General features: G+C 37.4%; 1 protein-coding gene across 2 annotated transcripts in view; it reads left to right on the top strand.

The window, feature by feature from the left end:
- Positions 1-18,688, top strand: part of CDIN1 (CDAN1 interacting nuclease 1) — a 223,928-nt gene that overhangs the window by 85,483 nt on the left and 119,757 nt on the right. For both annotated transcript variants that reach the window (XR_016392135.1, XM_022587526.2), the window contains exons 6-8: positions 12,025-12,104; positions 12,455-12,504; positions 17,495-17,562. Coding sequence is in view for 1 of the 2 variants with exons in the window: in XM_022587526.2 (XP_022443234.1) it covers positions 12,025-12,104; positions 12,455-12,504; positions 17,495-17,562 (198 nt within the window). In the remaining variant the exon portion in view is untranslated. The remainder of the gene's footprint in view (positions 1-12,024; positions 12,105-12,454; positions 12,505-17,494; positions 17,563-18,688) is intronic.

Raw genomic sequence — 18,688 nt, 5'->3', positions numbered from 1 at the left:
TAAATGAGCAGGCTACCAGAGGGAATTATTAGAAAGGCTTCTTGAAGTCATCAACTTGCAAAGCAGAGACTTATCCCTGTCTCATTGACCACTACAAACTCGGTCATACCACCTGCAGTATCACCTTTAAGAGCATCCATTTCTCTTTCTTTATATAACATAAGACACTTGTGATCTTGCCAGATTTTCTAGCTACCTCAGCAAATTTTGGTAGGTCTCTGCTGCCATTAACTTTCTCCCCTGACCTTGAGTTGGAGTCTTCTCTTTACCTGTGACTCAACTCTCAATGTCATCTGACATGCAGGGCCCCAGTAAGACAGGAGAGCTCAGCTTAGACAGAAGAGCTCAGCTTCATTACGTGGCCCTATATTTGCTCTACCTGGAGCACTAAGTGTCTTGCAATGTTAATTGCCAATATTTGAATTGGAGGGACATCTAGGAGGGAGGAAAACCTGAGGTCAATTCTTATAAATATGATGCCTCAATCTGGAACATTTCACATTACTTTTGAGTACCATGGGAATAGTGCTGGAGAATAGCCAGGTAATTATGAGCCCAACTGGCTAGTAAGTTCATATCATGGCTCCACCACTAACTAGGAGTGGGACTTCGGGCAAATTACGTAAATTCCCCATGCCTCAGTTTCTTCATATCTAAGATGAGGATAGCCACCTTGTGAGTACATACTGAGAGTTCATCGAATTAGGGTTTAGAGTGGTGCCTGGTACACAGTAAACACTCAGTAAATGTTGACTGTTATTCCTTTTCAGAAGTGGACACTTGTTATAGGGTAGGCTGAGTAACCCCGCCTTCCTGAATGCTCAGCTGACTTTGTATAGTGTTTCTGAAATGAGAAATTTGGGTACATTTACAGTTTTACCATATCCACATAGTGTACCACACGTACTAATAATAAATACGCTATATCTACCTGATATTTTTAAATGCTATTTATTTAATTATATTTTCAAAGGGAAATTTATAATACCACGTTAAATAATAAACTGGGCTTTCTTGCCATAAATAGAAAGTACTTGTTAAAATAACGTATAGCTGTTCAAACAATTATTTTGTGTCCTAGTAAAGCCACTTCTCCTATGCCAGTGTTAAGCCCTCTTCTCTTTGGGAGACATGGCATTAGATGTTGTCAGCACTTATCTAAAGACCCATTGTGTCCTATAGCCTCTTAGTCTACATTTTCTGAAAACAGTTTTTTAAAAAGCCTACTCATCTGAAATAATAAAAGCTCAAATTAAGTCAAATCCATTTTAATACCTAAAAATGGCTGTAACAGTAGGGACTTGGATTTTGAGTAGTTCATTAATAATTTGGTCAGCAATTTATTGAGTAGCTATTTGTGCAGAGCGACTTTGAGGTGATAGCTGAGAAATATTTTTGCTTTTAGGCAGCTTGTCAAGTATCCTGACACAAGCAGTTCCTTAGTTGTCTTTGTGAGCCATGCATTCTCAAAGATGGTGATATGGCATAGCCAGATATCAAGTATATCTGCGGCATTAAAATTTCATTGGGGAGCAGTTAAGAAAAAAACGTCTGAAAGTGTCCTGAGGCGGCCATAATGAAACAAACTAAAAAGAGGTGAAGAAAGATTGACGTAGACCAAACATAGGGCCACAATGCAATCTGAAACCTTGTAGCTTCAGCACCAGTAATAAACTTATAAGAATTATTTCTCATCTTCTTGGTGTGACCACAGGATTAGCTAATCCTCCATGTAAAAACCCTCAGATATGTAAAGATAGCATTGAGGAAGTATGATATCTTTTTTCCGTACTGTGCCAAGCATTATTTTTTTCCTTCAGATTTTGTTTTCTTTGGGCTATCATGGTTTCAAGTCTTAGCATCCTGATCAATCTTCTGTCAACAGGTGACAAAGTAATATTTAATAAAGTACCAAATGATCGGTAGCAATGAGTTCACTCCACCCCACAATATGAGGGAGAGGAGAACAAGAAGAATTAAGGGAAAACTTTACTGGAGGAGGTGAGAATTGAACTGAGCTTTGAAGTTTTGGCCAACGGAAAGATTCAAAAGAACATTCCAGATTTGGACGATGGAGTCTGGGGTGGAATTAAATATGTACTTGGCATTAACCACATGCTGAATAAATTTCTGTTGAATGTTTGTTCGTTGAATAAGAGTTGATGGTGTAGGATGGCTGTAGAGCTGCAAGTTGCCTGAGACAAGAATCTGATCAGTGTGAATATTCATGCTTTGGAGACACCTTCCTCTTGTCCTTATGTAATACTTTTTTGATGACTCTAGTTCAAGTTATCTCTTACACAATTATGTGCTAGTTCGAGAGCAAAATTATAATTTGTCCCTATAGGGTTCCCTAATGTTAAAAGATATTTCTTATTCAGATTGTCAAATGGGATCAGACTGCTTTAGAGATCACTCCTGTGCTACAGGAGAGCTAGCGAGCTGCCTGGAATTCTCCAGAGGAGTGGTTCCAACTGTAAGAGAAAGTAGGCTCCTGTAGGCCACTGGCGATATTGAAATTGTCCAGAAAAGACACTGGCAGGCCAGCTCCATGGAGATGTAACTTGAGACCTTCATGACCTTGATATCCAAAAGCCTTAAACCAGCACTTGAAGAAGAGATTAAATTCTAGCTTAAAATTTAATTCTAGATTAAATTTTAGGCTTTGCCATTCTGGAGCTCAGCCTCTGGAGCAGCCACGTGAAGAAGCAGAACTCCTGGTGTGTTTTGGGAGCAGCTGTCTTCCCCATCCAGCTTTTCAGCTGCAGGGATTGTTGGGTTTTTTTCTTTGTTTTTTCAATGGAGGGAGAACCAGGTTCTAACAACACTGTGCTGTCTGCACTTGAATTTTCCTCCAGATGACCCGTCTCATCTTTATCCCTGTATCATCCATCCCTCACTTCATCTTGTTTTCACTCCTGACTGCTGCTATCCAGTGTATAGTCAGCCCCATGCTGGCTCACTTATCATGCTTAAATCCATTTGTGACATCGGATTAGAGGTCCCATGTATATATGGTCTTGTCTTTGTTTCAGTCCAGGTGTAACCTAGGCAGATGGCACTCTTTGCAGTAGGCAGGACTTCCAGGGCCCTTAAGAGTGAAGATGATTCACCTGCTTGTTTGCCTCCGTTCCTTTCCGCAGTAGCTGGCCACTTATCTGAGCTTACACTAAGGAAAGGAAGAGTTATAAAAGTGGGTGTGATGTTAATGATTTGGGCAGAGTTGCTACTTGCTTGATTGCTGATGCTTGAAATGCCCTTAGCTGGAGGGGAAAAAATCTCTCTCTTCTATGGTTATAGGCAAGACTTAAAATACAAACCCCTCATGCAGCAACAACACATTAAGCTTAACACACACCGAGGTAGAAGGGACTTCTACCAGGTTCTTTCCAGAGAACAGGTTTGATTCCGGATTGTGCACTGCACACACTGAATCCCACAAGGGGGCGTGGCAGGGGAGGGGTGTAAAGAGGGAAATTCTGGCATTGACTCCTTTTGCCTGTTGAATAGACTCACTTCTGCTGTCTCTCCAAGGCCGTGGCAACATGTGCATGGTAAGAGCAGGCTCCTGACTTCATTTATACCTCATGAAGTTTTTCTTTTTTTACCCTCTGGACCATAGAAAGTAACAAATGATTTTGACGATGTGATTTTGGGAGGCAAAAATCAGGCCACACTGTAATCTAACACCGGCCAAGGCAACAGCCTAACGACTGTAACATCCCAGGTCTCAAACAGCACGTTTGTGCTTTTTGCGTGTTATTTTATTTCATCTTCACAGCAACCCTACAAAATAAGCACCAGTGTTAATGCTCTTTTACTGATGAGGGAACTGAAGGTCACAGAGATTAATTAACTTGTTGATATGACACAGCTAGCAGGTGGAAGGGCCAGGCCTCAAACCAGGTCTATCTGATTCTAGACTCAGCGCATAACCACTGTTCCGTGCTGCCTCTCCATTTGAAAGCGTTATAGTGCATAGCTTTGCAAGTTTACCTTTCCTTTAGAAGGCATGTTTTTCCTCTTTTTTTGAGGAAGATGTAAAAAAAAATTATGGTCTTGTTGTATGATATCTGAGGCTAGGTCATAAGAAGCCGTAAACTTCTGCCTGGCTCCCTTGGGATGCTTGCTCTTGGAACCTACCCGTCAATTCAAGGGGAAGTTCAGGCAGACCTCAGAGAGGTCCAAATGGAGAAAAACCGAGGCCCCTCTCCCACAGTTATAGCTGACCTCACAGCAAGCACAGATTTGCCAGACCTGTGAGTGAGTCGTCAAGAAAGTGAATCCTCCAGCACCCAGATAATGCACTCCAGTTAACGCCACACAAAGAGAAGCTGTCTCCATTGAGTCCAGCCCAACTTGCCAAATAATGAGCATGTTAAGAAATCGGTGTTTAAAGCCACCAATCCCCTCCACCAAACAAAATATGGGTCTGTATTTGAGAAGCCAGTGGAATTGATTCTCAAACCCGCAGAAACAAGTTGTTTTGTTTCCCAAGCCTGTTGATTAGCACAGTGCTTTGGCCTGTGACATGGTAGCTGCCTTTGGAGGGGTCAGGGGAACGATTTATTTCCTAGCCACCAATGACCATTCTCCCATTTCCCTGGCCTAGCCAGACACCATGCAGCAGAGAGGATTTCACGGGTGATTTAGGTGGTTCCATTCTCCAACCTACCTGCATATTTGCCACCTGCCCCTCTCGCTATTGTTTGGGGCTCCAACTTCATGGGAGGACTTTTTTCTTTATATATTTATATAACTTTAACTGCAAAAAAAAAAAATTAACAAAGAAACAAGCTTTCCCTTGAACTTCTTATTAAAGGGTTTCCAAAAACTTCAGCAACATAACAGAGGGAGTTTTTGTGGATGGGCTACGTTTCCATGACAAAGACATAGAAATGATAGACCAAATAAACAACAAAAAAAATCTTTTAAAATACATAATCAAGTTCAAACAAAGGAATTCAATCTATAGTTACAAGAAATGGAGACAGAATGTATATTCAGAGTGGTGAACAGGGCCTCACACTGTGTAGGTCCATAAGAATTTTTAGCTTTAGATGTAGACATAAAAGGCTGGGGCTGGGATTTTTAACACCCCATAGGGAAAGATGTGCAGCCAGGAGCTGGAATTGAGCTTCTACAAATAGCCCAAACCATGAAAAAAAGGAGTAGGAAACGCCCATGTGCCTAGAGAAAATGTAAGGAAGCTTGCTTACTGTATATGGACTTGGGTTGTGGAGTATTAGGAGAGGAGAGAGAAATTAGAACTAGGTCAGCACCATTTGTGGGTATAGGTTCAGATCTGCATTCTTACTTACTGCAGGAAGCCTGAGCTAAGAAATTAACAATAAAACTAGTCTCTGCAAAAATATACATAAAACTACTTTGTCATGGTTATTTCCGCAGCGCAAGTCAAACAATTCTTTCTGAAAATAAGCTAACAGTAAAAATTTACAAAGCAAGTAAGGAAACTACCACCATAGGGAAGATAGGTAAGTAGGTAGGCAGGTAGATAGATAGATAGGTAGAGAAATCGTATACTATGGACTAGAGATGAGAAAATTAAGTCACTATAAATGTAATCTATAAGATGACATTTATAAACTAAAATTAATATATAAGCTGATTGAATAAAAAGAAAGACTATAGGGACTTCCCTGATAGTCCAGTGGTAAAGAATCCTCCTTCCAATGAAGGGGATGTGGGTTCAGTCCCTGGTTGGGGAACTAAGATCCCACATGCTGCGGGGCAACTGAGCCCCACGTGCCACAACAACTGAGCTTGTGTGGCTCAACCAGAGAGAGAAGACCCATGTGCCGCAACTAGAGAGAAGCCCGCACACCACAATGAAGACCTGACGCAGCCAAAAAAAAAAAAAAAAAAAAAGGAAGACTATAACTGGATAAATGAAAGAATAGAAAATAGTGTGAAAAACACATTTAAAAATAACGTTTAGAAATGAAATAATTGTCATTGAGGTTAAAAGCTCATTAGATGAGTGAAGTGTTGGATTAAACAAAAAAAATAAAAATTAGAAGAATTAGACTAGAACAAAAGTTAGTGAATTCTAGGATGGATCTAAGGAAAGTAACTTTAGTGTAACACAAGAGATGAAGAGAAGGGAAATATAAACAGTTTATAGGGGTAGGAGATAAAATAAGACCTAAAAGATGTCTAATGTAAGCGTTCCAGGAAGAGAATGGAGACCAAAGCTATAATGGCTCATTTCTTTCAAACTGGTTAAAGGCATTTATCCTTAGACTCGTGAAACATAGCTAATTCCAAGCAGGCTAAATAAAAAGAGCCATACCCAGGTGAACAATGATGTAACTATTGAATATCAAAGAAAAATCTAAAAGCAACCAGAAGTTAAAGACAAATTACCTATATGAGGACTACCATTAGACTGACAGTAGAGTTCTTATTTGTAATAGATGTTAAGAAACAATGGAATCATATCTTCAAAGGGCTGAATCTTAGCCTGTGATTCTTTGCCCAGCTATATTATCATTCAAGAGTGAGAAATAAGTAGAGATATTTTCAGACAAGGCAGAACTAAATGATTTACTACTCAGTGATCCCAGCTGAAAGAACTAATAAATGAGGTGCTTTAGTAACAATATCCAATTTTTGGATATTGAATCCAAAAGTAGAATGTGGAATTCAAGAAGCAATGCTGAAAAAGGAAATTGACAAACATGTTGATAAATCTAAATAAGCATTGAATGTTTAAAAAATGTTTTTAAAAATGGAAAGAGACTATATAAGTGAAGATTCTCCAGAGAAACAGAACCAGTAGGACTCTGTGCGCACGTGCGTGCGCGCGTGTGTGTGTGTGTGTGTGTGTGTGTGGAGAGAGAGAGAGATTGATTATAAGAAATTGTTTCACATGATAATAGAGGCTAATAAGTCCCAATATCTACAGTTAGTCAGCAAGCTGGAGACACAGGAGAGGCAATGCCAGTGGCCTAGTTCCAGTCCAGTGGCCTGCAGGCTTGAGACCCAGGAGGAACCAATATTTTGGTTCTAGTCTAAAGGCAGGAAAATACCAACGTCCCAAGTCAAAGGCAGTTAGGCAGAAAGAATTCTCTTCTACTCAGTCTTTTTGTTCTAGTCAGTCCTTCAGCTGATTGGATGAGGCCCACCACATTAGGGAAGGCAATCTGCTTTACTCAGTCTACCAATTCAAATGTGAATCTCATCCAGAAACACCCTTACAAGCATCTAGAATAATGTTTGACCAAATGTGTCACCCTGTGGCCCAATCAAGTTGACACATAAAATTAACCATCACAAAGACTAACTAGGAAATTGTGTTTACAAACAAGATGGTTGAACAGAAATAATAGGCACAATAACATGGCGGGTGATGAGGAATGGGGGCTTTCTGATTGGAGTGAGTGCATTCTAAATTACTTATGCTCAGAATTACGAAGGAGGTATGATTAGATTAGATATTGTTTAAATTTTTTTGAGAGGACTACTGAAGAAGTAGATACAAAGTGTATTACATTCAAGTGAATAAAGAGAGAAAGGGGGCATAAAGAAAATTTGATCAACTAGGAGGTAGTAAAGGAGAAATGGAGAAGGGAAGAAAACGGTTACCAGAACAAGAGGGTAGAGATAAGTCCAGATGTCTCAGTTGCAAGTGGATTAAACTCACTTTTTAAAAAGCAAAGATTTTCAAATTTGATTTTAGAAAATCTGGCTAAATGTTATTAATAAGAGTCAGGACTAAGACTTAATGATAAAATGAAGTTTAAAGTAAAGAAATGGAATACCAGATATATCAGGCAGTTACTATCCGAAAGAAAAGTGGTGCAGCAGTATTACCACTAGGTAATGTTATGTTTAGCACAAAAAAAGAGATTGAGAAGGTTATGACTTGATGCCAAAAGACATAATTTCTAAGAAGTATATGTAAAACAATGAGTTTGTACACCCAACAAAATAGCCTCCTAATATAGAAAACAAACATTGATAGAATTATGTGGAGAAACTGACAGTAGTAGTAGATTAGTTCATATCTAGTGTGGAAAATATTAATAAGAATATATAAGATTTGAATAATACAATTAAAAACCTTGACATACTAGACATACCTGAACTTTGTACCTCAATAGGAACTTCAGTGAGTTTTAAGATATATAAAACATTTATAAAAATATGTTCCATATAAAAACACAAAGGAAGTCAAGCACATACTTCCAAATTAAAATAAACATCACATACATTGACCACAATCAGATCAAATTGGAAATATAAAAAATGAAATGTTTAAAAGAATTTATGAATCAAAGATTAAATCATAATGGAAACTACAAAATATTTATAAATGACAACAAAAATTATGGCATGTAGCTAAAGCAGAATTTAGAGGAAAAATTATAGCCTTAAAAAGTATGTTAAAAGATTAAAAATGTATTTAATAAACATAGTAAATTAGTAAAAGGATAAGTGTAGCAAACTCAAAGAAGAAAGCAGGAAACAATGATCACAAAAGGATAAATTCAATGTAACTTGAAGAAATGGAGCAGTAGAGAGAAAGCAAAACCCAAATTTGGTTTCTTGAAAATACTAGTAAAACAAACCAGCCTCTAGCAAGAGTGATAAATTTAAAAGTTTACACAAATTAATCTTAGGCTATCCAAAGTTAATTTAATTGCCGATCCAGAAGCTAAATCAGAATGGTGGGACATGGATATTTATTATATTAGCCTCCTGCCTTCTTTATGTTAGAAATATTCCACAATAAAAAGATCATGATCTTTATTTAGGCATTATGCCTTAGTCCAGGCATTGTCTCTTGCCTGTCTTCTGTGTAGCGTGCTTTAACAGATACCAGCTCTCCTATTCTTGTACATCTTGCTTCAAGTGACTCATGCATTCTTGCTTTGCACATGCTTGGTAGATAGTTGAAATCCCAGCAGTTGAAGCAGTGACAGGGTTAAATTGTGAAATCAACAGAATGACTACCTCTAGCAAAGGTTAGGGAGAACAAAACTCCTGTCTACCTGTGGTCAAAATAGATTGATGTACGTTGGACAGATGTCATGGCTGGCCTAGGGACAGCTTCTGTGAAAGGCATAGGCTTCCGTGAGGGTTCCTATCCCCAGCCGTCCCAAGATTGTCCAATTGCCTTTCCTTATCTGGTTGATGTTATTATTCCTCCCTTGGGCATTTCCTAAGCTTCAGAGTATGTGTGTAAATATATGCTTGCACTCTGGCTTGATCTGAGATGTAGACCTCCTCAAGCCTGAGTGCAAAGACCCAGGCATGGAGGGCAGGCACATCCTGCATCTGGAACCTTGGCCTGCAGTTCCTATGTGTTAGCACTTTTCTCTCGTGCTCTGAAAAACGGCAGCTTGCAAGAAGAGAAAGGGGCTTTTTTTGAGTTTAAAATGAACACGGACTCAATATATAGTTTTTACTATTCAATTTAAAATCACTGACTTCCTCTCGCAAGCTTCCTTTGATTTGAATAGTGTTCTATTCAATATATTCAAACTATTTTTTTTAAGTTTATTGGCTATGATTCTTAATTCTGGTAAGCACACTGTTCTAAAATGTATATTGTGAGGAAAATTATGATGTCATCAGTTTCTTTTTTCTTTAATATTTCCCTTTCTTCCCTCATAAAATAAATGACCTAATTTTTCTCTGTACTAGGGTATTGTCCCTCTTCTTTTTTAAAAAAGGGCCTTTGTTTTATGATTTTAGCAATGAGTTTGCATGTAGTTTGGTATGAGGTCAGTAATTTTCCCTAGAATAGCACTTTTGGGTATACTGTCTGGTCATTTAGTAATCTTCTTCTCACATGGGTATGAGAGTTAGCAGTATAATAACTTAGCAATAACCAGGTGCATGTGGAGAAGGTGCTTTTGTTCCCTTGAGACACTGATAGCATCATGGGTACCACAAAGGAATGTGTCTGCCATTACTATCCGGTGACTGAGTGGCAGACCAGAGAGAGTGCAGTCCCTCAGGGAAGGTGACCCAGTGCATGTGCGATTGCTTTGTTCCCCTCCTACTAGCCTGGCCTTAGAATTAAGTTGGGAAAACAGAGTGAGTTTACCAGGTACTTTTCTATCTATTTAACACTATTGTTGGAATAATCTATTCTTTTATAATAAGACAGTTTGCCGCTTCATATTTCCAATGTTTGTTCCACTTATCCATGGTAATGTCTTTCCGAAATAATTGAGTCTAACTTAAGCTTACACGAGGCAAATGCCTAAGCCTGATTTGTTTCTTATTATTACTTAAACTTTAACAAAATAAATAACAAAAAAGCTGTTGTAGCTGTTTTCTCTAGGGACTCATGTAAGAACCCTTAAAGGTAGTCATGTCAGATAACATTATCACTTTCTACAGAGGAAGACACCGAATTTGAGAGGTTCCATAATTTGCCAGGTTGCAGAGCTGGGTATAGGGATAGGGCTGGATAGGATTCCTCCAGTGATCATGATCTTTCCTGAGACTCCAAATATGGCCTCTCCACTTGCAGTGCAAACACATTTATAAATGGCTATTAACTATATAACATTGCTATAAACATGCAGTTATGGAACTAAGAATAGGAAATAATTAAAATTATTGCGCTTCATTTTTTCTTTGTGCACTCCCTACTATGCTTAAGTGAGAAAGATGTCATTTCCTTATTTCCTTACACAGAATTTACTAACATTTATCATATCTGTCAGTGTTCTTATGGTACTGAACTTGATAAAGAACATCATAATCTAAAAAAATATGTTAAGCCAAAAATTTTCTCAGAACCTGAATGACATAGGTCTGTGGTCTGTGTTCATTCTGTTTAACTAGATAATTATCCAGTATGCATTTTAGTTTGTGCTTGTAGGGACCAGACCCTAAGCTATTTTGGCAAATGGGAATGATTCCACTGGAGGACTTGAAGGAATTGGTTCCTAAGCAACACCTGACTTAGCTTCCATCTAGAGACTTGCCTTCCTCCCATGCTGAGGAAGAAGAGTTCTGGCCACCATGGCTTCTGCATGCCTGCAGTAAACAGTGAGGCCAGGATCTCCTGCCTCACTTTTCAAAGGTGTGATCTGATATAGCATCCCTCAGAAGATGCCTCCCATAGTCCCTTCTGTTGCAGTTCCCCGGGATAAGGTCAATTTAATTTGCAACTGGGTGTGATGAGACGTTTTGGGACAAAAATTCATATATAAATGTGTGTGTGTGTGTGTATTATTTTCCCTTATTTAAGATTCGCTCAGGGCTTCCCTGGTGGCGCAGTGGTTGAGAATCCGCCTGCCGATGCAGGGGACACGGGTTCGTGCCCCGGTCCGGGAGGATCCCACATGCCACGGAGAGGCTGGGCCCGTGAGCCATGGCCGCTGAGCCTGCGCATCCGGAGCCTGTGCTCCGCAACGGGAGAGGCCACAGCAGTGAGAGGCCCGCGTACCGCAAAAAAAAAAAAAAAGAGATTCGCTCTATTGTCAGTCAGTTTTACCTACTTTCCTTACCTGTGAAATGGACATAACATTTTCGTGGCAGTTGATGAGAATTATTTCAGAAAGGTTTAGAATTCAGAGATGCTTTCTCGGCTGAAAGTTATTTTTTATTGATGTCACTGAAGTCTTTGAATCTGACCTGCCTTCACTAAGCTTTCCAGGTACATATGCTTGATTGTAACATACTTACCTGCAAAAGGTAAATATTTTCGTTTCTGATTGTTTTTGTTGTGGGTTTTTTTCCCCCAAGTGGGCTTTTCCAAAGCTAATTTATCTGCAAAGAGACATATGCTTTAGGTCTGTACTTGTTAATTTACCTTGGAAAAATTAGGTCATCTTCAAATCTGGCAATGTGGCTTATAAACTTGGCAAAATGGTCTAATTAAAAGCTTCCCGTAGATTTGAAAAAAGGAAAAAAATGATTAGTATCAGTAACATTTTCATTTTCATGCTTTGTGTATTTATAGGTATATGTCACTTCTCATGTTGTATTAAAAGTATGTTGACTGTCTGCTAACAGTTCATCTCTTTTCTTCTGCAGCCTCCAAGTCTGTTATAAATAGTATGCTACGGGACCCTTCTCAGATTCCAGATGGAGTTCTAGCAAATCAGGTCTATCAGGTATTAATCACAGCTGTCTATTTTCAGTGGCAATGCTGTTATCTGCCTAGCAGAGTAAAGGATTTTAAACCTCATTTAATTACTGTCATCATAAACTATCACTGAGGTCAGGGTGCACCATAAATGGCAATGCAATATTTGCGAGAAGAGCATTTCACTTTTTAATAGCTTGCTTTTATAGTGAATAAAAAGGATGCAATTTTTGTTTTCTGTGATTAAATCTGAACAGTCTTTTGATAGCTTTAAAAAAATTTTTTTTAGGAAAAGGAATTACTGCTTTTAGGATACTATTTAACTGCAACAGTTTTTGTAGTCACTCATCCCAGACCCCTTCTCTTATTTGTCTGCAGTGCATCGTGAACGACTGCTGTTATGGACCACTGGTGGACTGCATCAAACAGTATCCTTTCCCATAAAATTTTAGGTGCACAATTGATGAGCTTAGACTCAGTGGAGGAGATGTGTCTAGCTTTAACCTGACATAAAGTTCTGCTTCACAAAACACATTTCATACTCTTCTATTTTATATTCAATCAACTGGAGGGTCACTGCAGACCATTCTTTTCTACAGCTTAAAAAAAAAAAAATCAGATAGGCCCCGGGAAGATGTCAGTTCAGCAGTTGCACAGTCACAGGCTTATTTCAAACTGCTTGGTTTTCAGTGAGTTTAAAGGTACAGAGTCATGAGGCAAGTAACACATTGTCTTGGATGTCTAACCATTCCAGTGAACATTTTTCCAAATATAACACATTTCTATTTAAAATGAACCAAATTTAGTTGAGAATAAATTTTGAGCCTGGAGTTAAAGGATGATGTGATTAAAATGCCACCAGAGACCATCACATTTTAAAGGGCAGTAGATTCTTATTGCTTAAATGTTGATTACAATCTGAGCTCTTGCTTGGGTTCCTAATAAACATTTTTAGAGAAAACCAAGCTAATTTTTCCCTCTGGACTGAATTTAAGGCTATGAGAACAGATGTCCAGTCATTCTTCATTAAAGATATTGAGATTACTAGAGTTAATGCTTGCTTCTTCAAACAGGATTTGAGTGGACAGCAACTAGACTTGGTGAAGGAGGACATTTTTAATCAATACCTTTAGTAGTGTTGTGGCAGCACTAAGGATATTGACAGTCCTTGGCTCAAAAAGTTTATTCAAAAAGTAAGTAATTAGCAATTTTTTAATGGGAATCATATCTATCTGAGTCCATGAGTCTCATATTTCTTAATAATATAACATGCCCTTCCTGGGTTTTGTTAGCATGGGTGGCATTGCGACCAGCTGTGACTCGGTGATTACCGGCAAGGAGGCTTTTTGTTAGGAGTCAATGAAATTTTTGTAAAAAAAAAAGATTCATTTTCTTTTTTTCATAAAGTTAACCTTTGAAAAATAATCTTTTAACAGAGCCCTCTTGTAAGAATATTCAGTATCTATGTTACAGCCCTTGGTATATTTATTCTTCCAATCTAACTTAATCTATTATATTTATTAATATATAATATTAATATATTATAGCCCTTTGTATATTTCTTATTCCAATCTAACTTAAATTAATAAAAATCACAGCATTGTCATAAGCTTGCCTCTTTATTAGACCAAAGTGAAACTATACTTCTATTTTCAGTATAAAATTAATGATAGTGTTAGAAACTGTCGGAATGCCAACCTCACATTGCTACAGTGATAAAGTTTAGCACATTCATATAACAACTAACACCATCTCAGAGTATCTGGGGTGGAATTACATGTTAATTTTGAAGCACATAAAATAGTTAAGAATCAATTTAAAGTCAAGGTTTTAAAAGCATAATGTCTTTTGAAGGATTGCTTATTGACTTTAAATATAACTATCTAATTATATATGCATGGACTAACGTATGAAGTCAACTGCTTTGCAAATGCCAGGAGGCTGTTTTTCAGTAATAGTTGAGATGCTTACGGGAAACTAGATTGCTGTATTGCTGGGGAAGAAAATGGCTTGTGAGGTTATTTACAAGTTTTGCCCCATGGTCACTGCCATACATCAATAATAGGTATTATTATAGAGAAAGTCTTAAGTGTTTCTGCTTATGAAGCATTATAAATTCTGTTTGGAGTATTTTCCTTGCATTTTTGCCATCATTCACTTTCCTTTTTTGGCTGTGTTATTGCCAGTAGAATTTAAAGTAGTACATGATTTCAGTTGATAAAGATAATGATGTATGTCTGTAAATTGTATTCACTGACTAGATTATAATTTCACAGTTCCATTATGCCTATTGCCAATAAAATTACTGTTTTTATAAGCTTTATTTTCTAGACCTTGTATTTTATATATGTTTATATCAAACAAAGCATAATCAAGAAGTATATCTTTCCAAAGTTTCAAATTAGTGATTGCTTTTACCGTGCAAAATAAAACAGGCTGGGATGTTCATAGAGAATTGATTTTATCTTTGCACTGAGATAGTAGCAGTTTAATATAATGTAAATACACTTGCATAGATGTTTCTGAGGCTGATCAACAGGAATTATTTTATTTCACACTGAGTAAAAATTATTGAATTTTCATGTGAGTGGAAATGCTATTTGTATGTTGTTCTGATAATGTGGTAACGTTTACATTGCTTACTCGGTAAATTGCATCATTTCATTAGAAAGCACACACTTAATAAATAGAATAGGTGCAAAACCTTTTTACTCCATTATGAAAATGTTACGTGTAGACATTTGTTTAAGTAGAATAAAGTAAATTGGTCATTTGTTAATAAGACGCCAAAAAAGCACAGTAGCAAAGAGTATATAAACTGTCATTGTCCTTTCTTTTTCTTTTGGTGTCTACTGTAATTCTTCCTACATAGCCACGCCCACTCACCTTTCCTGCCACAGGTTATATTCACGGACACAAAAGGCGTGAGAAACCGGCCACCTCAACTTTCCAAAGTGTGACTTCAGGACAAGCTATTAGACAAAGACCTAAACAGAGGAGCAAGGAAAGACAAGGGTACAGGAAGCTTGAAGTGCTGTGGGTTTTATTTCTGTACCCTCAGTAACCTTGGTTTCATGATTCAACATTTTAGATGTAAATAATTTACAACAATAAAAGTGAGAGCACATTTACGTGGAATAGAAGTAAATAATTTAGTTCTCAAATGTGGGATGCCCCTAGTAATGAGAAACCATTGAGAGGTATTCATCAGATATCTTCAATGGACTCTGCAAATGTGTGAAATTTTGTGATTTAAGAATTTGTTTTCTTTATTTTGTTTTCAGTGAGAAGGAAGAGCAGTCCTATGCATGGGGAGGAGGGGACAACAGAAGGAAAAAGACAATGATAATGACTTGGGGCTTGTTTTGACAGTGGATACGAGTGGTCTCACCTCTTGAATTCTAAGATTTAAGTGATATTCACCTGTATGTGTTGATAAAGAGCAGACTAATTCTCTAAGAATTTTTAATTTTACAAATAATATATAAGCTTTATTTCATTTAAATTGGACTCTCGCAGTGCACGATCAGAATTAAAGAGTCTGTGGTAAGCCAAGGAGTGATAGGACCAGGTTGGCATCAGTGAGATGGAGAATTAGATAATTACAGGCACACCTCATTTTATTGTGCTTCACTTTATTGCGCTTCACAGATATTATGCCTTTTACAAACTGAAGGTTTGTGGCAACCCAGCATCGAGCAAGTCTGTTGGATCCATTTTCCCCATAGCATTTGCTCACTTCCTGTCTCTGCGTCACCTTTTGGTAATTCTTACAGTATTTTAAACCTTTTCATTATTATTATATTTGTTACCGTCATCTGTGATGTTATAGTAGCAAAAAGATTAGGACTCGCTGAGGGCTCAGATGATGGTTAACATCTTTTAGCAATAAAGTATTTTTTAATTAAGGTATGTGCATTTTTTTGGACATAATGCTTTTGGGCACTTCATAGACTACATTATAGTGTAAAAATAACTTTTATATGCACTGGGAAACCAAAAAATTCATGTAACTTGCTTTACTGCGATATTTTTTTAATTCTGGAACTGAATCCACGATATCTGCAAGGTCTGCCTATGTTACCAAATGCTTTTGACAGAATTAAAGTACCAGAATAGGATAACGCTCCTTTTCACACTTTGTACAATCTCATCCTTTTGGAAAATAGACCAGAATTCCAAGTCTCTTTCCTGACTTCATTACTTACTGGCCATGAGACTGTCAGCAGGTTCTTCAGCCTTCCTGAACCTAGCTTTCGTTAACTGTAAAAATGGTACCTGCTTATGTGGTTGTTGTGAAGATTAAATAAGATGATACACCAAAGTGTTTAGCACAAAGGCTTAGTATATGGTATTTAAGAAATACTAACTAATATCAATTATCTTTACATAATCAATTTTAATATTTTTTAAAGAAGCCGTACAGAGGTCACAGACACAGGCTTTGCAGAGATTTTATACTGATCCTCTGCTCTGCCACACATTAGCCATATGACCTTGTGCAGATTTCTTTCTAAGCCTCGGTTTTCTCATCTGTAAGATAAGGATAATAATAACTGTGAGGATGAAATAGAATACATAAAGCACTTAATACAGTGCCTGCCTCATAGTAGCACTCAAAACTTTTTTTTTTTTTTGGCCGCCTGGCATGCGGGATCTTAGTTCCCCCACCAGAGGTCGAACCTGTGCCGCCTGCAGTGGAAGCACGGAGTCTTAACCACTGGACCGCCAGGGAAGTCCCAGCACTCAAAACATTCATATGTGAGTGTGTATGTATTTATGTGCATTATATAATATGTGAAAACTTGCACACACGAGAAAAAGACTTGAAACAGCCTCTGTACCCACACCCTGATCCACAGCCCTTTACTAGGATGTCTTTCCTCCAGAGTGCATATAATTCTCAACAAGTCAGTTGTTTGACTTCCCAAGTCACAGAAGATCACCAGTCATAGACTAGAAGTGAAATAGGAGCTGCTAAATGCTGGCTTTGTGACAAGTGTGAATTCACAGAAGATTTATGGAACTCTGTAAGACTGGAAACTTTTAGGGCAAAGGCTGGTTGGTATTCTTTGTTGCACCTAGTAAGTGCTTAATAAATGGTCCTAAATTGAACTGAGGGATTTTTAACGTAGCATAAAGGATGTTTAAAATGAATTTCTTTTCAAAAGAAGATAAAGTACACATCCATTTACAAATCTTTATTTGCCAAAATCCATTTAAACATTATAGAAAAAAGTCTATCGAATCACTTAAATGAGGGGATTTGTAAAGAAATCTCACTCCTCAGAGATGTGGGCTGTATGAGGAGGTACTTGCTGTAATTACCTCCATTGGTCATTTCATCTCAAAGTATAGCCCTGGTATTAGCGTGCTTTAATTCTACCTATGTTACCCTCCTTAACTAACACTTCCCAGTGCCATTGGTCATGAGCATGAAGTTCTGCTCAGGGACTTGCTTCTGGAGAAAAACCTGTCCTTCCTAGGTAAGTATTGCTTACGTCCTCTCCAGCATATGTTATCTCCACGAGTGCTTAAATATATATTTTTAAAAATCTTCCACTTGCAGTTATTATGTACTAAAGGAAGAGAAAACGATGATGGATGCTGTGCATGTTATCTTTTATTGATTTAGAACTGAGCAGGAACTCAGTTACCTAATCCCCTGTATATACAGCACATGCACAGGCTTGCAATTAATATTTTATAGCATAAGTGGCTGAAAAAATGCTTTAATATCTGTTGCAGTATTACTTTTGGTGTCATGAGATATTAGCCATAATCTAGGCCTTCCAAGAGAAAGAAACAAAAGAAATATTGTCCATAAAATACTTTATATATTAAAAAGAATTGTTAGAAAAATTCATGTTAGGTATTTTTGTCTCATGTATGGAATCGGCTAGTACTTTTACTTGAAAATGAAATACTGAGCTTTTATTATTTTTATGCCAAACATGAATTGTCATCATAGATTTAGTATGATTTTTTAAAATCTCACATGTATGCATGTGTTTGTGTGCCAATGTGGAATCTTACTACAGATTGTTATTTCTTTCAACATCTCTTACGCATTAGAAATTAAGCCTCAAAAGGCATTCATGTGATAACTGATCACAGCAACCATAAAGCACTCTACAAGGAATTAATTCCTCTTCTCCACTTTAAATGTGGTAATTTATCAAGGTTCTATACAGATCGTATTATTGTACACATCTGTTTTATGTGGATGTTTAAGAGTTTGCATAGTGTATTTTTTTTTAGTTTAAAAACATCAAACAATATTGGATTACATAATTTTTGCTCCAAAATGGACAAGACTTACCCAAGGAAAGTCAAATGAATAGTCTTATGTCAAGTTGAGGAAGGATGTTGAATCCAGTCCTGCAAGAAGTCTGTTTTAACTCTTAATATTCAGTATTTTTATTAGTGACCTGGAGAATGGAGTTGAATGTGTTATAAGATTGTTGATAATTTTAAGATGGGGCATACCATAAATATTCTCCAGCGAGAGTTAAGGAAAGCTGATAAATTAGGAAAGCGGCCTCAGATTACTGAATTAAATTTTGCTATGCAAAAGCAGCAAGTTTTTGTTTTTTTTAACATCTTTATTGG

Source organism: Delphinapterus leucas, chromosome 2 (assembly GCF_059928025.1).
Source record: "Delphinapterus leucas isolate spDelLeu-1000000601 "Yukka" chromosome 2, BTC_Dleu_Yukka2, whole genome shotgun sequence".
NCBI lineage: Eukaryota > Metazoa > Chordata > Mammalia > Artiodactyla > Monodontidae > Delphinapterus > Delphinapterus leucas.
Note: the sequence above shows the minus strand (reverse complement) of the source record. Positions and strands in the feature narration are given on the sequence as shown.